The 18,121-nt window shown below is 44.5% G+C and overlaps 1 protein-coding gene across 2 annotated transcripts; it reads right to left on the reverse strand.

The window, feature by feature from the left end:
* Positions 1-2,751: 2,751 nt before the first annotated feature.
* Dkkl1 (dickkopf like acrosomal protein 1) lies at positions 2,752-18,085 on the reverse strand. Of its 2 annotated transcripts, none has more exons than XM_076933771.1 (5): positions 17,971-18,085; positions 7,074-7,243; positions 6,058-6,198; positions 5,840-5,929; positions 2,752-3,137 (listed from the first exon to the last, which is right to left on the reverse strand). In XM_076933771.1, exons 2-5 carry the CDS (start codon positions 7,224-7,226, stop codon positions 2,829-2,831), a joined length of 693 nt encoding a protein of 230 aa, XP_076789886.1. In that variant the 5' UTR covers positions 7,227-7,243; positions 17,971-18,085; the 3' UTR covers positions 2,752-2,828. The 2 variants fall into 2 exon arrangements, with proteins under 2 accessions (XP_076789886.1, XP_034341037.1); XM_034485146.2 differs by lacking the exon at positions 17,971-18,085 and adding an exon at positions 7,423-7,580.
* Positions 18,086-18,121: the final 36 nt, after the last annotated feature.

Raw genomic sequence — 18,121 nt, forward strand, 5'->3', positions numbered from 1 at the left:
TTGAGCTATTCAAAAGTTTTTATTTATGAGAAAGAAGGGACAGGGTTGGGTTTGGTTTTTGTTTTTTTGTTGTTTTTGTTTTTAAATGCAGTAGAGAGGGAGCAGGTGACCTGTTTCCCAAGGATGTTTGGAAAAGAACAGAAGACCCCAATCTCTCATACACTTGTCACTCCAGAAGAACGGGATCCTTTTGTTTGCACTTTCCATTTTGTCTGTGGGTCTGCTTTCCCTGTTAAGAGTCCAACAAGTAGTAAAGTCTGTTTGTGATGTGCTGTTCCCAGGCTTCCTCCCTGTATGCTGTCTGCAAAATGAGCGCTAAGAGCGCTAAGAGCTTAACATGTTTGTATTTAGTGGGCTTGGGCAGCACTCATGAGGCAGGGGCAGGAAGGTGGAGGAAAATGAGGCTAGCTAGCCTGGTCTGTACAGTCCTAGTGAGTAAAGACACTGGCCACCAATCCCGGTGATCGATCCGAGAAGAATCCCCAGGACCCACATGGTGGAATGAGGGCCCCTGAATTCCACATGCATACCCTATTATGTGTTCACTTTCCTACCCCTTGGTGTTTAAAAACACATGCTCAGGGCTACGATGTTTGGCTAAGGGTGCCCTCATTCAATCCTTAAGGCCTCGTGAGTTGGGCATGGTGGTATACTAGTACTCAGGAGGTAGAGACAAAAAGTGCAAGGTCTTTCTCACCTTATTGACAGGACTCTCTGTGTTTTTAGTTTTTGTTGTTGTTTCCTTGACAAAAGCCAGAGTCATCTGGAAAATCTCAACTGAAAAAATGCTGTCAGATTGCCCTGTAGGCAAGTCTGTGGGGATATTTTCTTGGTTAGTGATATGGGAAGGCCCAGCCCACTGTGGGCAAGACCACCCCTGGAAAGATGCTTATGGGTTATATGAACAAAAAGGAAACTGAGCCCTGGCTTGCACGTCAGTTCCTGCTTCAAGCCCCTACTCTGCCTTTTCTCTGTGATGGACTGTGATCCATCACAAGATGAAATAAACCCATTACTCCCCAAGTTGTTTTTGATCGTGGTGTTCACTCACCACAGCAGTAGAAAGCAAACTGGGACGCCTGGTCTAGATGAAAGATCTGCCAAACGTTTTCAGGATGTTTTTCCAGAACACCTGGGATGGATCCCAGCATCCACATTGTAGGCCTGCATCTGCTCCACCACAGGGCAGGCCACTTGGGGAGGCAGAACATGGGGTGTTTGACTGTGCTCATCCCACATTGCCTCTGGGGTGGGTGCTGGGCTAGAGGGAAGCCCACTGGGGGCTGTGGGGAGGAAAGCTCAGTCTGAGGTGTGGGAAAGCCAGAGCTTGTTCGGGGTCCCTGGGCCTGCAAGGAGGCTGGGGCTGTGTGGTTCTCGGATTCTTGGATATCCAGGCAATGTTGGAAATCTCAGAAGAGCAGAAAACAGACTTGGGGGACCTGCAGGCTGGGGACAGATTCTAGCCTGGGGCAGGGGGTTGGGAGAAGGGGAGCTCCAGCTTGTCTTATGGGGGAGGGGGGCGACTGTCCTTATCTTGGTGGAGGCAGGGTTGGTGATAAGAGATTAGGCTGTGGTTCTGTAGTTGAAGGCCTTCTTCATGGCTCCCCATGGAGGATCTTGATGAAAACAGACAGCCCATGGTTCTAAACAGTTTATTGTCATGACAAATAAAAAAAAAAAATGGATGCATAAAACTATACCCCACATCTTAGGGTGGGCCTGAGATTAAATACCTTTTGCAGGGAGGAATGTCCGGGAAAGAAGCTTATTGGCTAAGTCCTCTGGGCCTCTAGAGACCTATTTAGCACAGAGAACTCTGCTTTGGGCCTGTGTGACCATAGGACATGTTTCTTTTATGTGAGAAGCATGGCATGTGTTCCAAGTCAGGAGTCTGGCAGGGAGCTGGGAGTCACCTAAGCCTCAGGTAGCGTGCCCACGGAGTCTTGTGCCCTTTCCCCAGCCTTGAGCAAGCCTGAGGCCTTGCTTACCACAACAGACCAAGTGATAGGGTCTAAGTGGAGTTACCCACCTGGGCTGCAGGTGGACTTAGAAGAACTGCCCCTGGGCTTGCCTTGAGATGAAATCAGGAGGGGTTGTGGGCTGGGCCTTCCCCTTTAAATTGAGAGCTGAACATTAAAGCTTTGAGCCTTGGTCAGAGAACTTTGTCTTGGCTTCATCTCTTCTCACCCTCCGTCCCCTTTCATTCCCAGGCCCCTTTTCAGGTGAACCTAGTTGATTTGTGGCCGCAGGCAGCTACAGAGTCTCCAGGTCTCCACCTGGTTTACTTTACCAAACTTCCTGGCATGGTTTTCCATCCCATAGCACATGGCTGCTCACAAGGTCTGTAACTGCACTCCTAGCAGATCTGATGCCCTCGTCTGGTCTCCACGCACAAATATGATGCACAGACATACATGCAGACAAAATTTTCATACAGACCAATTTAAAATATTAATTTTTCAATATCAGCTTTTCCTTTTGTGAAATCTTGGGTAATTTTGTAAAATCTAAAAACTATATTTTGGTGGCTGGGGTGGCTCAGCAAAGTACTTTGGGACTTGGAATGGCAGACAGGCTGGCTCAAAGGCTTCAGTACCCAGTGTATCATGGTGCTACAGGAGACCCAGTTGCCTAACCAAGAGACAATGTTCTGAATGAGATGTAAGCAAGAGCAGCCACAGCCATCGTCAGACTAAGTGTATGTGCTGGATTCTGACCTGTTTGGGAAGAGATACCCAAAGGAGACTGTGCTACATGTAAGAAAAAACTTTATTTTCATATGGTGTTGGGGAAGGGTGTGGGACATGCAGGGATATCTGGTCCCCACCTTATAGCTGCTGGGATGGCCTGAGGATGTAGAGAAAGTGTGTCTTTCGGATAGGCAGCTTGGCGCGTTGGGGGACATGGACCCCTTCCTCAAGGTTGTCCTCACGGGCACCTCCACGGAGCCCATCTCGGATAGCCTGCATGCGATGTCGCTTTTCTATGAGCCAGCGGCTCCCATCCTGGACATCTGGCTGGGTCCTCCGCCTTGGCATCTTCATGATCCAGAAAGCCACCCGCCGGGGCTCTGGGTGCAAGCTCTCGGTGACCTTCTGCACGGGCACCAGTGCTTCTTTTGCCTCCACTTTGGGCACCTGGGGATGAGGCACAGGGTGATCTTCAGATGCCACACAGCACATCCAAGATGTTTGATCTCCACTGGGACATCTCAACCTACATTTCAGCTCACTTGGTGCTTTTGGGTTAAAAAAACCCTTTTTGGGAAGACAGTTCTGTTTTCAGTCTGGCCTGCTGCATTCTTGTGTGTTAAATTTGTTATGTATTTATTTATTTTAAGATTTATTTTTTTATGTGCATTGGTGTTTTGCCTGCGTGTGTTTGTGTGAGGGTGCCAGATCCCTGGAACTGGAGTTACAATTATGAGTTGCCATGTAGATGATGGGAATTGAACCTGGATCCTTTGGAAGAGCAGTCAGTGCTCTTAACTACTGAGCTATCTTTCCAAGCACCCAAATTCAATTATTGTTAAACTTCGATGGTTGCCTTAGAGATTGTTTCATCTTATGCTTATGTGGGTGTGCCTGAGTGCTGAGTATGTGCACCATTTGCATGCATTATTAGTGTCTCTGCAGAGGAAATTCTCTGGGTTCCCAACACCCACTGCAAGTGTCTCCCCAGGCTCAGGTAACTCCAGCTCTAGGGGAATCTGATACCCTCTTGTGGCCATTGTGTGTACCTGCACTCATATGCTAATAGCAATTTTTAAAATTAGGAAAAAAAAATTTAAAGAAAGAAAGAAAGAAAGCATTCGCTGGGCAGTGGTGGTGCACGCCTTTACTCCCAGCACTCAGGAGGCAGAGGCAGAAGGATCTCTGTGAGTTTGAGGCCAACCAAGCTTACACAGAAAAAAAAAAGTCTTGGAAAAACAACAACAACAAATGCAAACACAAACACATGATAAATTTGGTGTGGTGATTCACACTTGGAATCCTGGCATTTGGGAGGTGGCACCGAAGTACTGGGTCACCCGAAGTCAAAAGCCTTAACTTATGCCAGGTATGGAGGCGCAGGCCTTTAAACTCAGTACTCAGGAGGTAGAGGCAGGCAGATCTCAGAGTTGGAGGTCAGCCTGGACTACAAAGCAAGTTCTCGGATAGCCAGGGCTACATAGATAGATCCTGTCTCAAACAACCAAAACCAAAGCCCAAACCAAAGTAAAGCAAAACAAAAAACATGGTGTATCACCATTCCTGGCTGCCTATGCCCAATTCCTGTTTTGAAGTTACCCTGATCTCAGTTGAGCCTGACAGTTCAGGCCTGTTTTCCCAGCTATCTGTAGTAGGTTGAGGCAGAGCCTTGAAAATTCAGAGCCAGTCAAGGCTACAGAGTGAGACCCTACCTCAAGAAGGGGCCTGTCAGTAAAGTACTTGTGCCCAACTATGAGAACTGGAGTCCTGGTCTCCAGCATTTATGGAATGGCCAAGAGCCGCAGCACATGTCTGTGATGCTGCACAGGGGAGGCAGAGACTGGAGGATCCTGGGGCCTGTTGGCCAGCCACATTAACTGAAGATGAGCGTCACATACAGTTAGAATCCCTGGCTCAAAAAATAAGGTAGAGGACTGTGGTGGTGGTATGCCACACCTTCAAACCCAGCACACAGGAGGCAGAATCAGGGGGCTGGGGATCTCTGCTGAGTTCAAGGTCAGCCAGGACTATTTAGAATGACCCTGTGTCAGAAAAAATAAAAATGATAATGAGTGAAGAGTTAATAAACAGGAGGATTGAAGAAGACAATCCCTACTTGGCCACTCCCATGTGTGCACGTGGGCAGACACACCAACTCCAAACAAAATCAAAACAAATAAAACCCACTGAGATGTGACCAGTACTTCTGAAATTGGTGGAGGTTTTGAATGCTAAGGTTTACAAAGCTGTTGGGAGACTGTAAAACTTTCTGGAATAACCAAAATACTTTCTGAAGTTTACAAGTAGACTTTTTATATATGTTTTAACACAGGGTCCTGATATGTAGCCCTGGCTGGCCTGGCACTTGCTTAGTAGATCAGGGTGGTTTTCAACTCACAGAGATCCTCTTGCCTTTTGCCTAAAATTGTGGCAATCCTCCTGCCTCAGCTTTTCAAATCCTGGGTCACCTGTGTTTACAACCACACCTATTGACCTATCTATCCCTCTTGACACATCACTCTGAGCCCCAGAAAGTTCAAGGATATTCCCTTTTTCTCTTTCTTTCTTCTTTTCTTTTCTCTTTCTTTCTTTCTTTTTTTTTTTTTCTTTTTCTTTTTTGAGACAGGGTTTCTCTGTGTAGCCCTGGCTGTCCTGGAACTCACTCTGTAGACCAGGCTGGCCTCAAACTCAGAAATCCACCTGCCTCTGCCTCCCAAGTGCTGGGATTAAAGGTGTGCGCCCCCACTGTCCGGCAAGGACATTCCATGTGTGGAGTGTGTGCTGGCTACTTTTAAATGCCAACTTGCCATAGTGTAGAATCACTCGAGAAGAGAATCTGAATGCTGTATTAACTAGATCAAGATTGTTATCATGTAGGATGACCGAGCCCATTGTGGGCAGAACCATTTCCTAAGACAGGACAAAACAAGCAGATATGTTTTTTTCTCTGTTTGCTCTTGAGAGTATGTCATGAGTTTTCCTAAGTGATGGGCTGTAAACCAGATAGCCCTTTCCTTCCCTACATGCTTTTGGCTAAAGTATTTTATTACAGCAACAGAGAGGAAACTGGAACAGTATGGCACAGTGGACTTCCTCAGCTATAGAAAAATGCTGATTCCTGGACACCTGGGGGCAAGGGAGGCCCTTACCTTCCAGTCACCTTCTGGGTTCCCTTCTGGCTCAATGGAGGCCACCACCTTCTCAGAGATGAGCACCTCCCCTGTCTGGTTGTCAGTCATCTGTGAGAGTTGTACAAGAGTCACAACAAACCTGTTCTCCTTCCTCACCTGCCCCTCTCCTACCAGGTAAAGCAGCTTGATGGGTGGTGGGGAGAACTCAGGAAGGGCTGCCCCGTGGAGGGAGGCACCTTGTCTATCTGTAGGTGGCTGGAGAGGGTATGGTTCCCCATTCTGTGTTCCTGGTTTTCTTCCTGATGGAAGTTCCTGGGAAGGTCTCGGAAGTCCATGGGGGAGGAGAAGAAGTTGTCCAGGCCTTGCAGCAGGTCATTCTAGGGCCAGAGGGAAACGGTGTACACACCTGCTGTCCTTCCAGGATGCCCTCCAAATTCTTCTCCTTCAGTCCTCCATCCTCAGTCTCTAGCCACCAATACCCATCTGCCTTTCTGTCCCAGTGCCTTCCTGTTCCTGCTCCTCGCCTGTCTTGGCTACCTCTCCTCCCCTTCTTTCTACCTCTCACTCCACACATGCTAGGTAACCATATCCTCAGCCTCCTGGGGATTCTATCTCTGAGTCACACTCTCAACCACTATATCCCCACCCCTCTTTTTATTGATTTATTTTGACTGGGTCTCACTATGTAGCTCTGGCTGATTTGGAACTTGATATGCAGAGCAAGCTGGCCTCAAATGTAGACACTGCCCTCACTCTACCGCCCAAGTGGATGGGTTGCCAGGCCTGCCTCTTTTTAAGTTTTGAAGCAGGGTTTGATGAAAGCTGCCTAGGCTTACCTTGAACTTGTTTTTTTTGTTTTGTTTTTGTTTTTGTTTTTTTTTTTCTCATGTTGGGATCCAGGACCTGCTAGCTGGGATGATGGATGGGCTTTCAGCCACAGGCCCAGCTTCCCTTCCTATTTTGTGTTATGTTCCACATCTGTCTCTTCAACCCACCACCTTATACCCCTGCTTTGCTATGACACAATGTATCATGTATTCCTGGCTGGTCAAACTTCCTGTGTAGAGGAAGGTGGCTTTGGACTCCTGTTTCTCTGGCCTCCGCCTCCTGAGAGCTGGTATAATTGTTGCAGGGCATCAAGCTACATGTTAGACAACCACTCTCCCATCTGAGACGCATCTCTAACTCTCTGTTCTGTTTGCTCCTTTTCTTATCGGTTTTCTGCCTGGTCCATCTCTGTCCCATCACTCACTTTTAAGAACAGTCGACTAAAGCTTTGGAGAAGACTCTGAAGGCCCAGAAACCCGGAAGAGTTCTGCTGAGAGTCGACATCATGGATCGGGACAGCAGAGGAAGACATGAAGGCCGAGGGGAGCAGCAGCAGCAGGACCCCCAGTCGACACATTGCGGGTGGGTGGAAGGCTGTGACAAGGGCAGTTTCAGATCCCACACTCACCCCTTGGCCGCCTCTTCCCAGGCTCCGCCCTCGGTGAGGGCCCCACCCCGCCCACCTGCCCTGCATCCCTTGGATTCTGTAGGCATTCTTTCCATTTCAGGCGCCCCTTGTCCGGGTTTGGCCTCTCTCAGATCCGGTTCCTCACCTTTGCCTACATTCGCGCCTTCTCCTGGACTGCAGCTTGGCCACCCGGCTCCGGACACCGCCGGATACGGACAGTTAATATCCAGTTTTGGTCTCGAGCCTGAGCAAATTACTGGCGCGTTCGTTGGGTGCCACAGCTCCTCGAGACTGGCCACGCCCCAATTGTCTCATCACGCCCACCACCCACGGTCACCTAGAATCCTCTCTACTCCACTATCAAGTCTCTGTCATAACCACACCTCTTAAGCCAACCCCCTAATGGATGGCCACGCCCACACCTGGGGAACAGGCATTTATCTTACCTGATAAAGAGTGGCCTGAGAGCCACTCTTCCTTTTGGCGACTATGTCCTTTAAAACAGATTTTCCCCTTTGGCCTTGACTCATCAAAGGGACACGCCCTCTTTTACCTGACTACGCTTTCACCTGCTGAGCTACCTAAATTCTCCCCGATCTCTGGAAGACACACGCTTGCCCCTTAAGCCACAGGCACCTGTGTCCATGCCCTTTCCATTGCCCCAGTTGATGACCTTATGGATAAAGCTTCCTTCTGTGGTCATGCCTCTGCACATCTCCACTCTTCAGTAACGACTTCCCTTAAGTCAGACCACTAGGTCCTTTCCTGATCATGCTTCTATTCTTTAACACACTCCCACTTGGTGATTTTATCCCCCAGCCTCTATTACCTGGACTCAGCCCCAAAACCCTCAGTCCTGCCTACTGTTCTCTGATCCTAACTCCCCCAAGAGAGTCAACCATCAATCACAGATTGCCATGCCCCCTTTTTTCATGGCGAACTAGTGAATTTTATTGGGGTTCCTTACAGGAACAGAAATGACCCAAAGACAGCTGCATCACCAAAGTCCATCTCAGCATGGGTGACAATCATGAAGTCTAAAAACCTGGAGCACGCTCTAAGGCCTGCAAGCAGCTCGACGAGCTGGCGAATCAGTTGATACGAGCCTCTTCCAGGTGGCTTGTCTCGTCTCAGCTTTCTCTGGTTGGCTTGGCAGTTTGCTTCAGACAGCCTAGCTAGTCAGTTTGCCTGAGAGTATCCTTGCCACTCCCTTGGAACTAGAGCAATGCTCCACTCAGGTCATGCTTCTGTATTCCAGAACTCCTCGGGCCCACTCACACCATACCCAGGCGCTTTTGATTTTATTTATTCGGAGTGTTTGGGCACAGGACTGCCATGGCACAGATGTGGGGATTAGTGGGCAACTTTTTTGCCTGCCACCGTGTAGGTCCCCAGGATTGAACTCAAGCTTGGCTGCAAGTGCCCTTGGCACTCTGCCATCTGGTTTACCTCATTTATTGACTCTCTGAGCATTACTGCAGATGTGTCTCATTTTCCAGCTGATTTCATTTAAAAAGTCCAGCTACCTCCAAAACAACAACAACAACAACAACCCCTAATTACAGTCCTGTGCTGTATTTTCCAAGAAATCCCAAATCCAAGATCCCCTTTCTTTCAGACTCCCAAAGCCCATATGCCAGCCACTCTTGGCTTTGAGTTTGAAGACAGTCAGCCCCTGTTTTTCCTCTTTTTCTCATTTTTTGCTTTTCAAATTTAGAAATAGGGTCTTGTGCATCGCAGCCTGGCCTTGAACGATGCCGAGGAGGAGTATGACCTCGAGTGCATGTGCATGTGCAGCAGGCACAGAAGTCAGATGCAACTTTCAGTGTGCCCTTCCCCCTCAGCCTTGAGCAGGCCTGAGAGACCTTGTTTACCATCACAGACCAAGTGATAGGATCTAGGTGGAGTTACCCACCTTGGCTGCACAGAACACAGAAGCAGAACTGCCCCTGGGCTTGCCTTGAGACATCTCCAGCCGTGACCTGGAACGGATTATGGATTATCCCACCCATCTCCGGCTGAAACCAGGAGGGGTTGTGGGCTGGGCCTTACCCTTTAAATTGAGAGCTGAACATTAAAGCTTTGAGCCTTGATCAGAGAACTTTGTCTAGGCTTCATCTCTTCTCGCCCTCCACCCCCTTTCATTCCCAGACCCCCTTTCAGGTGAACCCAGTTGACTTGTGGCCGCAGGCGGCTACAGATTGGCGCACAAAACGTGGGACTTGAAAAAAAGGGGGGGGACCACCTGAGGAACGCTGTCTTAGGTGGAGCTCCACGGAAAACGGAATAAGAAGGAGAGTATCCTGCGCACATTGATACTAGCGCTAGTTAATTTTTGGAGGCAGTGTTTGCAGGAAGTGTGTTTTAGGGGATACAGTCTAGGTCAAATAGGTGTTGACCCGACACTTATTTTGTCTAGGAGGTGACAGCGAATTTGTCTAGGAGGTGACAGGGCCAGGAGAATTCTAAACGGGCATTTGCCCGCAGCCTGCGAGAGCTGCTTCAGGCGAGAGGAGCAGGGTTAGAAGAAATTGGAAAACTAAAAGCAGGGCACTGAGGAGTAAATATCAACAGTCACTGCTACATCTCCTAAAGAAAGAGAAAGCATTAGATCTTGAATATCAGAGAGATAAAGAGTTTTGAAAAGCAGTTGTTCTCTCTCTGAGTTATGCCAGCAAAAAAGAATGAAAAGGCTGTTTCAGAGTTCTCCTAGGAACAAGAGAAAATTCAGGAGATGTCTTAGACTAAGAAACTAAGAGAAATCCTTAGTTCTGCTTTCTTTGTTTATTGTCTTGTCCTTGGTGCACCAATGTCCACGTGTGTCATTGTCTGTTTTTGTTTCGTTGTCTGAATGAATGGATGGTGTTCTATGTTTCATGTTCAAAAAAAGATCGTGAAAACTGCTTGATCCAACCCTTGATCTAATTTACCTTGGTTTTAAAGACAGTTGTAATGTACACAGCAGAGGTTGATAAGTTACCCTACACCTGTAGCTAAGAGTCGAGTTGAGCTGGAAAAACCTTTCCAGGAACTGATTGTCAACATAAGCTGCTTTTAAAAGGCCCAGCAGCTTTTTGGTTTCTATGATAAATAGGAGTTGTCTTTCTTAGAAAAATCTCTGTTATAAGGTGGTTTTCTCTTGAAATTACAGCTAGAAAGACAAGAAAATTTTGTTTGGTCTAAATATATAAAATGTGTAGCAACTTCATTGTTGTTTCTGATTGGTTTTAAAAGTGTAAATATGTTCTACATATTTTGGTTATAGATTATTGGCCTATAAGTTATTGGGTTTGATTAAAAATTTACAACTTTGGTTACAAAAAGTTTGCTTAAAACTGGTAACACAGGGTTAGTCATTCAAAAACCAGATGTATAAAAGATTTAAAAACAATGTCTATTTAATGAGATATTAAAGGCTGCACTATCATGCATTCATATATAAGAACTGGCAGCCAAACTTTGTAACATAAAAGTAATGTACTTGGTGTTGATTTTAGAGAAAATAGATTGCTTACATTGTTAATAATTGGTTTTGTTTCCAAAAATTAAGGTTATATGCTAATATTACAAAGGAAACCTAAAAATGTGGTTAACTGCTAACATTCCTTTGGCTGCAGCTGACAGGCAGTTCAATCGTGAGCTTGAGATTTTTTGACTCGCTTATGTTTATAGAAGAAAGGCTAGAGCAGGTAGAGTTAAATAAAAGAGTTAAAAAACGATTGTGGCACAATATGGGCCTGCTGACTCCTTCACACAAGCTTTATTGGATACTGTGGTAGAAGCAAATTCAATGCCCAAATATTGGAAAACTATATGTAAGGCTACTTTGTCAGTAGGAGATTACTTGCTTTGGAGCTCAAAATGGCATGATACCAGTAAGAAAACCGCCATGATGAATGCCCAGGCAGATCATGATGAATGCCCAGGCAGGCCATGATGAATGCCCAGGCAGGCAATGCAGATTGAGATCTTAACATGTTTCTACTAGAAGGTTAATATGAAGGTAATGCTAATCAGGTTAAACTGCCTGCAGGAGTATATACATTGCAATGGCTGCCTGCTGTGCTTGAAAACAATTACCTACTAAAAGGGATCTTAGTGGAAATTTATTCAATATTAAACAGGGTTCTGAGGAACCATTCCAGAAATTTGTAGACAGGCTGCTGAAAGCAGCTGGTAGAATTTTTGGAGATCCTCAAACAGGAATTCCTTTTGTTACATATTTGGCTTATGAGAATGCTAATGCAGCCTGTTGCACAAAACAAAGACAGACTTACATGGATACATTCGTCTTTGCACTAAAATTGGTCCCTCTTACCATCAGGGTCTGTCCATGGCTGCTGCCTTACAAGGGACCACTGTACAAGCAATGCTTGCACAGAACCGTAAGGATAAAAGATGTTTTAAAATGTGGAGATTCAAGTCATTTTTAAAAATGACTGTCCCAAAAACAGAGGCACAAGCAAATAATCAGGTCACATGACAGAAATTTGTCCTTGGTGCAGGAAAGATAATCTCTGGACCAGGCCTCAGGATATAGGCCATGATTAAAAACATTTACATTTGAATTAAGTTGATATACAATGGGTGCAGCAGAAGCTTGTGTGACAAATACTCTTTTTGCCTCTGTCATCCTGACCAGCCCCTTGAAGGGTGTTTTCTGGAATCTGTTAATTGCCTAGTTTGTTCCTCAGGGAGGGGTCAGCCTCAGGCCCAAAGACATTCACAACAATCTTCAGGGCCAAGAGTTGTAATGATTATGCTGGAGAAATTTAAATAATGGCTGCTTCCCCCATGGAAATGTAACTACCTGCTGGAAAAAGAATTGTTCAACTTGTTTTTGTTCCTTTGCATCTGTGTCCTCCCAAATTGTTAAGAAAGAGAAAAGACAAGATGGCTTTGGTTCCTCTAATATATACTGGGTTCAGTCTATTACTAGCAAGAGACCTAATCTTAAATTATGTAAAAATTATTAGAAGATTGCCTTCAGCTTGGCATTCATCTGATACTCTCACTCAGCTAAAAAAGATTGGTTATTGAATTAATCCAAAACAAAATTCAAACTTAAGATTTATAAAACTAATGGGGCATTACAGCCTGATTTGCCTACTCCAGGTGCCATTTCAGTAAATACGTATATATTTATTATAGATCTAAAAGATTGTTTTTATACCATTCCTTTACATTTCTGGTAAAGGTGTTAGGTTTGCATTCAGTAAATTTGCTCGTAATTGAGAATCGAGAATCTATGGTTCTCATATCATTGGAAAGGCTTGCCTCAAAATGGTTAATTGCCTTACGATATATATATATATATGGTTGTTACTTTAATACAAGAAATTAAGAGTTTGAATCATTTAGTTTATTATTTTTTTTTTTTTTTTTTTTTTTTTTTTTTTGGATTTTCGAGACAGGGTTTCTCTGTGTAGCCCTGGCTGTCCTGGAACTCACTCTGTAGACCAGGCTGGCCTCGAACTCAGAAATCCACCTGCCTCTGCCTCCCAAGTGCTGGGATTAAAGGCGTACGCCACCACCGCCCGGCTAGTGTATGATTTTGTTATCTGAACTCTTTAAAGGAGTTTTTCTGCAAGCCTTTGCTCTAATATAACAAGCTTTAAAATTTTGGAGTACTAGTTGCTCCAGAAAAGATTCAAAGGCAATATCTTTTCAATATTTGAGACCTCAAACAGATTGTGGCACAGAAAATTCCAATAAAAATAGATAGTTGGGGCTAGAGAGATGGTTCAGCCATTAAAGGCTAGACTTATAATTAAAAATATAAGAATTGAATTCCCAGAAACTACATGGTGGCTCACAACCATTTATGGTGGGATCTAGCACCTTTTCTGGCTTGCAGGTGTACATGCAAAAAGGAAATGGTTTGCTTTTGATTTGTGTTTAATGATTTTTAAAAGTTAAGAGATATTATTTGGCTAAAACCTCAAGCTTACCATAAGAGGATTTGAACCTCTTTTTGATATTCTCAAGAGAGATACAAGTCCTAATTCCCCTCAACAATTAACTAAAAGAAAAATAGCTTTGCAGAAAGTAGAGTAAGCTGCTAGTTATCAACAGATAAATTATATAGACTATGAAAAATTGTTGGCTGTTTGTGTTATTATTAGTCATACGCCCACAGCAGCCCTTTGGCAAAAGAAACCATTAATGTAGATTTATCCTTCTTCATCTACAAGTAAAGTTTGAACATCTTATTATAAAATTATTATTGTGTTAATACAAGATTGTAAAATAGAATCCTAAAAACATTTTCGATAAAATGTTTATTCCTTATTCCAAATAGCAATTAAATTGGTTATTGAAAAATAATGATATTTGGCCTATTATATGACAAATGTTTAATGATCACTATCCAAAAGATAAGTTGTTAACAGTTTTTCTCTGCATGCTTTTATATTTCCTGAAATTTACTACGCATGCAGCTCATAGAAAAGATGTTTGCTATATTTACTGTATTTACAGATGCCTCATCTATTGAGAAGGCAGTATATGTAATTAGATCACATGTTTATTTTCTTGAGTTTTCTCTACTTGAGCACAAATAATTAAATTATGTGCTATAGCCACTGTTTAAAATGCTAGAAAATCAAGCTTTCAATATATATACTTATAGCCAGTATATGGTTCATGATTTATAATTGCTTAAAATTATTCCTTTTTTAGATATTGCTAATTCTCAAATTTTATTGTTAGGAGCCGTGGTGAGCGTGACAACATACACCATTACAAGATGGCGCGGGCATCTGGTGCTCCCACAAGTAAACAACTAAACTGCGCAGGTGCAAAAGGCAAAAGCACGGCAAGCCACTGCCCATCCCGGGGCATACGTAATATGGGGTGATGAGTGAACAGCCAATCAGAAGTGAACACGCCACTCTAGGGTGCATATAAGCACTGCCTTTTCCAGGCTTGGTGTCTTCCTCTTCAGCTGATACAAGAATAAAGCCTCGCTATAGTAACTACCCGAACACTGCCTCACATGTCTCTTTCGCGGGCGAAGGGGACTCAAAAAGGGGCGCGGAACATTTTATAGTTATTTATAAAAATACAGCTTAATTTTTAAAACATGTACTGTTTCTTAACTTCATAAAACATTTAAAAGCTCATTAGATTACCTGAACCCCAGGACAATGCCAGAGCAGATTTGTATACTAGGCAGATTATAGGCCTCACAAATAATTGGCCATACAATCTTATTCTTTACAACATCAAAATAGTAATAGCTTGAGACAATAATTTGACATTTCTAAAAAGTGTGCAAGTTAAATTACAAAAACTATCAATTTTGGCAAATAGATGTTACTCATTTTTGATTTTAAAAAATTGAAATATGTACACATGACTTGACACTTTTTAGGCTTTCTAGTTGCAACTACTTTAACAAGAGAAGCAACTAAAAATATAATTAGTTATTGCCTATATTATTTTCCTGTGCTTGGTGTTCCATACCAGACTAAGATAGGTAATACAACTGGCTATTGCAGTTATTTGACTACAGCCAAACATTTGAGATGTTTTGACAACTTTATTACCAGGATTCCTTATTATCCTCAAGGACAAAAATTGTGAAAGAAAGATTATGAAACTTAAATATCTTTATAACTCTCTGAGTGTGGGAAAAACAGCTATTGGTGCTTCTTCCCTGATTTTACAAAAACTCTAAAAGGTTGACTTTTTAAACTAAAGCGGGGGGTTGGGGGGGGGGAAGAATTATACTCTCCAAGGTCACCAAAAGCACATCTTGCTTTTGTGTTATTTGTTTTAAATTTTCTGCAAACTGATGTTAAAGGTCAGTCTGCAGCAGATCGCCACTGGCATCCAGTCACTTCCAGGGTCTAATGGAGAGACCCCCTAACTAATACTTGGAATGGTCCTGACCCTGTCTTAATTTGGGGTCATGGCTCGGTCTGTATTTTTTCAGAAAAAGAAAATGGAGCCCGATGGCTGCCTGAAAGATTGGTCCATCAAGTGGACACGGATCTTGAGCCTAGTAATTATGATTCTGATAATGAAGAATCTGATAACAAAATCTAGTCAGATACATAATCATATGTTAGCCATGGAGGACCCAAGACTCTAGATAAGGTTGTTACTCTATCCAGGGTGTTCCCAAGTCTCATCTCCACCCAACCTAAAAGAGGGGACTTCCGCCCCTAGACCAAGCAGAGAGGGGCCACCCAGAACTCCCTCTGTCTGGTGATCTGAATGCTTGCTAAGGCTGCGAGGCTAAACACTGCAAGGGAATATAAATAAAAGTTAAAAATATGTTTCTGGGTTCCCTGAGGGACAAGCCTGACTACATAGGAGTTGATGTCAAAAGTATCCCCTCTCCAGGAAAAAGACATCGGGACGGGTATGGTCCTCATGCCTTACTGGACAACGACAGGAGGACTGGAGCCATTACAAGGTCCCCTTTAATTACTGGAGGTCAGGCCTCTATCCCCGCCTTGACAAGATTAGAATCGCCACGGTCCTTCTATACTTGGAGAGGAGACGTCGGGGACAGCCCTGCTTAACACTGAAGGCCTAAAATCAGCTATAAGCCTAAAATCAGCAATAGGCTTGTCTTACTTGCCTGCTAACACAGTCTCAGGTCTCTATGGAAAAAACACTGAAACAGAGGGCTATAAACTATTGTAGTAAACAGACAGCTTTTGTTGAAATCTACCAGCCTGAGTAGTCATTGACCTTGTATTTGATCCCTGTCAACCAGCAGTTGGATTAGATACTAAAATATTTCCACTTTCAACCTTATTTCCTACATGGCTTAGATAATCATGTTGCTGTTAGCTTTTGAACCTTGTGTCTCAAGCAGATAGGTTGCCTTCACACAAGATCTCTCTCAACAAGCCTGGCCACTCTGTACCCCAGATGGGATGGAATCATGTACCCCATCCAGCTGCTGACACTACTCATTTTTATAAACTAAAAAAGGGGGAACTGTGCCCCCCCCCCAGCCTTGAGCAGGCCTGAGAGACCTTGTTTACCACAACAGACCAAGTGATAGGATCTTGGCTGCACAGAACACAGAAGCAGAACTGCCCCTGGGCTTTCCTTGAGACATCTCCGGATGTCTCTAGGATGACCTGGAACAGATTATGGATTATCCCACCCATCTCCGGCTGAAACCAGGGGTGGTTGTGGGTTGGGTTTTCCCCTTTAAATTGAGAGCTGAACATTAAAGCTTTGAGCCTTGATCAGAGAACTTTGTCTAGGCTTCATCTCTTCTCACCCTCCGTCCCCTTTCATTCCCAGTCTCCTTTCAGGTGAACCCAGTTGACTTGTGGCCGAAGGCGGCTACATTTCAGGAGTCTGTCCTCCTTTCCTCCATGTGGGATCTGGACACTGAATTCAAGTTGTTAGGGTTGGCCGCAAGTGCTTTTCCCTCAGCCATCTGTCCAGCCCATAGCCCTGTTTTCTTTCTTGCTTCTTTTTTTCTTTTTCTTTTTGAGACAAGGTTTCTCTGTGTAGCCCTGGCTGTCCTGGAACTCACTCTGTAGACCAAGCTGGCCTCAAACTCAGTGTGCTGGTTATTTATTTATTTATTTTTGCTGTTGTTGATGTTCTCCAAGGTCTCTGCTTCAGATCCTGTCTCCAGGTCCTTTGAATTTCTTCTCTGACTTTCTTTCATTAAGGACTACAACTGTGATCTTAAATTAACCCTTTCCTCCCCAACTCTTGGCCATGGTGTTTATCACCGTCATAGAAAACAAACTAGAACATCCAGGCTAACTTCAACTCTACAAGAGCTGGGAATATAAATCAGTGGTATCACTCTTATCAGACCTTCAGTTTTAAGAGAACAAGACCCAGGACCCGAATTCTCTGCCCTCAGGCACCCAGGGTCTGTCTCTATCCTGGGACAGGTGCCACTTGCAGACACTAGTGCCTAAGCAATTGTGGAGTCTGCATTTCTGTGCATCCAACCCAACAGGCTTCCCTCTGGCCAGGTCACAAGGAAGCTGTGTTCTCATCAGAAGCAAACCAACCCACCCTAACACTTTACTTATTGAACAGAAACTGGTAGGACCAGAGACAGCTCTAAGCTGGAACTTCTGCCTGTCTCTTGTGAGGTCCTGGGTTCTGACCTTCACGGGTGGACAGATGGCTCAGTGATTTAGAACACTGCCTGCACTTCCTGTGGGTCTGGATTTGATTTATAGCACCCACATGGTTGACCACAACCATCTGTAACTCTAGTTCCAGGGGATCCAGTGCCCAGTGACCTCTTTTAGTCTCTGTAGGTATTAGACATACATGCAGACAAATCATACAAATAAAATTTAAATGTCTAAAACAGAGTAAAATAAAAACACATAAAATTGGTAAAGATTTTTTTTTTTGTTTTTTTGTTTTTTTGTTTTTTTCGAGACAGGGTTTCTCTGTGTAGTCCTGGCTGTCCTGGAACTCACTCTGTAGACCAGGCTGGCGTTGAACTCAGAAATCCACCTGCCTCTGCCTCCCAGGTGCTGGGATTAAAGGTGTGCACTACCACCGCCCAGCTGTAAAGATTATTTTATTTCTGTCAATCCCATATCCTCAGCAAACACACAGAATAACTCAGGTCATGTCCCCTCCTCCATCTAGGAGTCTACTTCCCTCAATCCCGGTACCTTGCCCCTCAGACCTGGGGTCCAGATCCTAATATTCCTCTTCCAGACCCATAGTTACAGACCTCAGTCTCCTCCAAAGTCATGAATTCAGGCCTCCATAACCACCTTCTCTCCTAGGGACCCCAGCATCCGCACCTTGTCCTTAGATGGACTCATCTCTCCCAAAGCAAGCACGAGTGTCCCCGTGAGATTCCGAGCCTACCGCCGGGCCCG

Source organism: Arvicanthis niloticus, chromosome 1 (assembly GCF_011762505.2).
Source record: "Arvicanthis niloticus isolate mArvNil1 chromosome 1, mArvNil1.pat.X, whole genome shotgun sequence".
NCBI classification, from domain to species: Eukaryota; Metazoa; Chordata; class Mammalia; order Rodentia; family Muridae; genus Arvicanthis; species Arvicanthis niloticus.

Excerpts from the sequence above, each read along its gene's own strand:
- Dkkl1 (XM_076933771.1), bottom strand. The coding sequence starts at position 7,226 with ATGTGTCGACTGGGGGTCCTGCTGCTGCTGCTCCCCTCGGCCTTCATG. Across the intron at positions 6,199-7,073 it reads TTAGTCGACTGTTCTTAAAA|AATGACCTGCTGCAAGGCCT; the intron begins GTGAGTGATGGG and ends CTCTGGCCCTAG. Across the intron at positions 5,930-6,057 it reads GCCACCTACAGATAGACAAG|ATGACTGACAACCAGACAGG; the intron begins GTGCCTCCCTCC and ends CAACTCTCACAG.